General features: G+C 40.6%; 1 protein-coding gene across 1 annotated transcript in view; it reads right to left on the bottom strand.

Annotated features, from left to right (window-relative positions):
* Positions 1-4088: 4088 nt before the first annotated feature.
* The window catches only part of GLRB (glycine receptor beta), a 46820-nt gene continuing 44908 nt past the window's right edge, over positions 4089-6000 (bottom strand). Inside the window, exon 9 of the mRNA XM_056855409.1 lies at positions 4089-4951. Within this exon, the coding sequence (XP_056711387.1) occupies positions 4655-4951 (297 nt within the window). The 3' untranslated portion in view covers positions 4089-4654. The remainder of the gene's footprint in view (positions 4952-6000) is intronic.

The following is a 6000-nucleotide window of genomic DNA, read 5'->3' as shown; positions in this document are numbered from 1 at the left end:
CATTTTGCTCCAGCTAAAACTTCTGATTGATCTTCAAGAGCAGCTCTGTGTTGTGGTCCTAGGGGCAGGGGAGGGAGTGAAGGCCAAGGGGAAAACACGAAGCAGACCAAATGACTGGGGGAAAGCAGGTCACGGTTTTTATTGAGCACAACCACAGGAGTATTGGCACAGCAAAGAGCTCAGATTCAACATTGGGGCTCCCGCCTGTCTGCCAATGATCCCATCATCCCCTAGTTTTCCTGCTGAGGGAGCAATGTGGGACAGCAAGTCCTGGGGTTCCTCATGGGCACAATCCCTGACCATCAGAGCATGAGAGCTGACTGACAGGCTAATAACACAAGTCCATGATGCAAACTTACTCTGGTCTAAGTCCATTGATTTCATTGGGTGTCAACTGAAATACTTCTGTATGGGATTGCACTATAAATTACCACCAGATTCTTCTGAATCTTACATCTGTGTAGTAGCTTAGTATCACTGGCCTGTGTTCCCATCCCTCCACAATGCAATGTTTGAAGTCTTCCTCCAGCCTCAGGAGCCACAGTGAAGGAAGAGGCACAAAGTGGAGTTGGGCTAATTCGAATGGAGGGAGGCTCATTTGGCAAAGGTAGGATGCTACCAACTTTGATGCTGTTAATTTAATATTGCCTAAATGTTGTCTCGAGGGAAGGCAGCATTATCTAGCCAGATCTCAGATACTAAGCAAAGTCAGTAATTGCATAATAGACCTCTAAGGAAGTATTTGCAGAAGGTGGCACTGGCAAACCACCTCTGCTTCTCACTTGCCTTGAAAATCCCCTGCTGGGATCACCATAAGTTGTGACTTGATAGCACTTATGTATGTACATAGATGTTGTCTGGTTGATTTCTTTAAAAGTATAAACTCACCACCACCACCACCACCTGAATTGTTCAGCCCAGTTGTCCATTCTCGTCAGATTCTCAGCAGGAGGCTTCCTTGTGCAAATTGGTTTTCTTCTGGATACTTCTACTGTACACTTCTTATATGAGTGTGAATCACATTTTCCCCATCAGTTTTGCAGCATGAACAATTTCCCTTGGCAGCTTCATGCGAAAAGCTTTTAAATTAAAATATACCATCTACTGTTTCTTTTTAAAACCCACTTTAAACAGAAGAAAAATGCCTCCATGTTTTACATAGGTTTAGTGGGGGAGAATGGGTGATATGGTATGATTCAATGAATAAAGCAATAATATAAGGCCACAAATAAAATATGATGCTATCTATAGCTTTTGGTGGGGGTGAGTATTTTGACGTTTCAGTTAATGATCTCACTGGGTGGTATTAGAGTATATCATAGGATTAACACGCTACAGTAATGGTGCAGAACGCTTTGTCAGTCCAATTGTAAATAGCTCTGTTTGAGAGCACTGATACAGAACAACATCATTTGCTTATAATAAAGTCCTTCCCAAGGCTCCTGTTGAGGGCACAACCATGACATTACAAACGAAAGGAGAAGATCCAACAAAGGCATGTTGGTTTCCTGATAGCTTTCATCCAAGTTAATGGACAAAAAAGATCTATATGGGTATAAACTGCATATTGAAAGGGGATGAGCAATGGTGGGTAACAAAAGTGGCACTGGAAAGGAACAAATGCCAAGAGGCTGAATTTGCAAAAAGCGGGAAGTTAGTAGATTGCAGTAGCTTCACTTGAACAGGACCCTGCGCAGACACAGATGTGCCACCCATGCAGGTTCCAAGGCTCAGTTTTCAGGAAGTTCTACTTTCAGTGCTCTTGCACTTTCTGGGTCTCTTTATCAGTAGGGCTTGCCCAGACAAAGATCTGGGACACTAGAAATGTACTTAAGACAATTTATTAGGGGATATATTGCCGGCTTGCTGGATAGATCGTGACGGTGAGAACGATTGGCACCATCAGCGCAGGACTGTAGGCAGCTGAGCTTGCAGGGAATCAAGTGTGAGCCCCAGCAGAGCTGGAATACAAGTGGATTGAATGGTGGGGCAGTTCAACAAGATGATAGTTGAGGAAAGCAAGCCAGGGCATGATCTAAGAGACCCATCTCGAGGGGAGCTGGGACAAGATGTGGAAAGGGAACAGGCAGAAGGACTGGAAAAGAGAGGGACAAAGGAAGGAAGCAAGAAGAAGGCACTTGACAAAACACTTGAGGGTCTCGCAAGCAAGGTGAAGTTATGGTTGTCACCCTTACTCAGGAAAACTGAAGCCTAACCTGGAAATATGTATAGATAGGCTAAGAAGACGCAATGGGACTGGTGAGCCACACTGGGGGCCTGAGAGAACAAGTCTGCCTATTCTCACTCCATTTTGCAGCTTTGAGTAACACACTATGGGTGGCATCAGTGCACTCACCACCCCAATTGACTGTGATGCATACACTTTCAGATCATGCCCCTTTGTGATAGACAGTTTACATATTTTTGCAGCTAGTGCCTTACAAGGATGGATAGCAACTGTGAAGGGAGGTGTTACCTTTATTAAGCTGCTGGGGAAACAAAATGCTAGATTGCTTGGGATTCTGAGGATGACTGACAGAATAACAATTGTTATGTTATGTAGATGAGCAATCTAAAGCTATTAACCCTTGCCATGCAAGAATAAGAAACATGAAGTGTCAGAGTAACATAGGATCAACCAAATGTATTCAAGAGATTTCTTCGCAAGCATTCAGCTTCTCTCTCCACTGAAGTGAATGCATTATGCACGTGCATTTTGCACATTAGACTAGTATACAGGGAACTCGAGATTGGGAGATAAGATAACATCAAAGTCCATGGGTTTCCAAACAACATGGCTCTCCTTGTTATTGTGCAGTTTACTTCCAGCCTGGGCCAGTGACCTGGATTTCAGCATGATTTGTGTTCTCAGGGGGGGGGGGTGTCTCACATATATATATGTTTCCCCTTGTGTGAGTTTAGCAGAAAAACATTTTTTTACATTCATGATTACATGCTTTGTGTTAAGCACAAAGGACATGTAGAAGGCATGAGAACAAAAAGGAACAGCAATTAATTATAAAATAAAATCTATACTGAAAGATTGTAAAGATAAAACAGAGAGATTAATTACAGGGGGAAAACTCTTTATAAACATGCTAACAAGGAAAGTGTACTTGGAAACACCTTCCAAGATAAGGCAGATATTTTCCTTGTAGAACTCTGTAGAGAGAGAGGATGGGGAAAACAAATATAAGAACTACAAAAAGGATACATCCTATTATGTCTGATGTGCATTTAGTGGGTAGATGGTTCTTCCAGCTACAGTCACACACAGCCCAATGGTGAGGCTGACTAGTGCATTGTAAATCATAAAAACATTCCATTAAAACCAGACGCATTTTGGCCAGTAGGCCTTCCCCAGTGGTATAAATTATTAAAATACACACCATAAAGTACAATCATTCCAAATATAAAATACAACGATTCTGACCAAGCTATAAAACACATATAAGATGTAAGGGCAGTTCATTAGCTAAATAATCCCCCCTTCATTATTGGAATAACATAGGACCATCCAGTATCATTTTTTCAAATGGTCCAAATATCTTAGTAAGCAAGGTCAGCATAAAGCCTAGCTCTATGGTGGACATCATCCACAATCAAGAAGCAAATTTTTGGTTGGTTGGTTGAAATTACAGACCTGCAGACCTATATCACTGAAAGCCTTTCCCCTAGATTTCCCTCTATATTATCAAATTTGGTGTAGAGAACTGGACCAAGGACAAGAACATGATTTTTTCCTCAAGTCATTTTAATTGTTAGGATCTTTGTTCAGAAGGTATCTTGCTGAACCTGGGGGAACTAGAGAGCTCTGGTATCCCACATGACGTGGTATGGTTATGGCCTGGAGACCTAAAAAACTGTGGAGTATACCTAGAGATTTCAGATTATTCTATATCACCAGTGGTATTTTAAGGGCTTTGGACTTTTTGTTGTTGATTATAGGCAGGATAATATCATACTACTTCAAAATGCAAACAATTGAACATTCAGCTGTGGAGCTGAGTCAGCTTTTAGTCTTAGCTTGTTTGGTAGCGCATCACCTTTTTTTTCAGAAACAAAGAATGCATTTTAATAAATGATCGGATTTTGCAAATTCTCTTATCTTTATTTGCCACATAGACAAGATCAGTTCAATATATACTTTGCCCATTTACAAAGTCTAAATAATTTGAATTACAACATCAGCTTGTTCTTCCACAGTGCCATCTAAAAGTATACAAGAACAAGATGGGTCTTTGCTTTGAAAGTCATAAGGAGAACTTTTTAAATACTACATAGACTAGAATATTGATCTTACTGATAATCAGCGTGCACATCAGTTTCATTGTCAGAAACACTTCTAACTCTTGGTTATAGTCACAGGGAGTGTTGTCCAGCTTTAATAATGTAGTATGCGTTATCCTTCATATGTTCCTAAAGCAAGATGTATGCTGTACATGTATATACAACAGTTGGTTCAAGCACAGACGTTGCGGTGTCATGCTTTCATTCAAAAACCACGATGCCAATTTTTGTTCCATTACAATAGCATGGCATCTGATATGCAATATATTGTTTTGCAAGTGCAAATAATTGTTGCGGACTGGCCTTCATGATGTAATGAAATGGCATATATTGCACATACGTTTTTAAAAATTAAAAGGGTTTATCATAAATATACAGACCAGTATATGATATTGAAGAACAGGAAAGTAAATGGAAACAGTGCTCTTGCGTAAAGGTCGATCCGTTTCGCAGCTGACGGGATGACAGGCTTGGGCGGGGGAGGCTTCTTGTTGTTCTTTGCCTGAGATTTCCCAAGCCCGTTGTTGACTTCAATGGGCTTTCCATAACAGTCATAGTTGGACAGTTCAAAATCTCTTGGCAAACTTCCAACGATGCTGAAGTCATTGGATCGCAGGTCAGATTTCGAAGTGCAAACTTTCTTGCATCGCGTCTCTCCAACCTATGAAACACAGAGTATCAGAAGTGACGCAATGCTTTAAGTATATTGTTTTAAAGTACTAGATAAAGCACTCCCTACTCTTCTCCTCTTCCTATGTGGATATAAGATTGACCTGAGAAGATGCCTGCCTGTTTGCTTGGCCAATATGACGGGATTGTTGCACCATCTTTGGATTTGTTTGATTTTAATTGGGTTTTATTATTGGAAGTTTTAATATTGTTGGTATAACTCTTAAATTATGTAACCTGCCCTGAGCTGGCTTCGGCCGGGGAGGGTGGGCTAGAAATCACTAAATAAATAAATAAATAAATAAATACTCAGATAATACACAAAACAATTGTATGTCCAATAGCACCCACAAATTCTCTATCATAAGTTTTGCAAGGATTGTTGCTTAAGCAGGCTACTTAAGAATGATTTGACAGTTACATCATGGTGAATCCATTCCAAAATAAGTTCATCTGAGTCGCCAGACATATGATATATAGCTGGATATATGATGTGGCCGGGTAGCACACAATTCTTCTAGTGTAGGTTTACAAGAGGTAACCTGTAAGTGGCCTGAGATCACAAAGACTTGCCATAAGATTTGTTTGAATTTAAATGGAATGGATGGCAACTAGATATATGTGAAACACACTTATGTCCAAATTGTGTAGTCTTAGCTGAAATATTTTTGATTCTTTCAAAAGTCCTCAAATGTTTCACTGGGACTACTTGTCATGGGAGGATCTCATACATGTCCACATTACACAACTATGTACATAGGAATCAGTGTGTGGGTTCCCTACCCACGGAATCAGCACCTTCTCTCCCAGTGGGGTATTGATTTATTGGGCATATGTTCAATCTGACTCCTGTGGTTCAGTCATGTAGTTTCAGACTTCAGCTGCATTGGATCAGCTCATGGATAAGAAGCTCTCACATGGATGGAAGAATGTTGGAAAGGCACCTGAGTCCTACTGGAACCATTCAAACGACACTTTGTTGTGATCAAGTGTGAAGCAGATTTAGTGGAAGAAGAATGAACACACATTTGCTGCCTTTCA

The sequence above is a fragment of the Euleptes europaea genome, chromosome 9 (genome assembly GCF_029931775.1).
Source record: "Euleptes europaea isolate rEulEur1 chromosome 9, rEulEur1.hap1, whole genome shotgun sequence".
Lineage (NCBI taxonomy): Eukaryota > Metazoa > Chordata > Lepidosauria > Squamata > Sphaerodactylidae > Euleptes > Euleptes europaea.
This window is presented reverse-complemented; position numbering and strand designations above follow the sequence as displayed.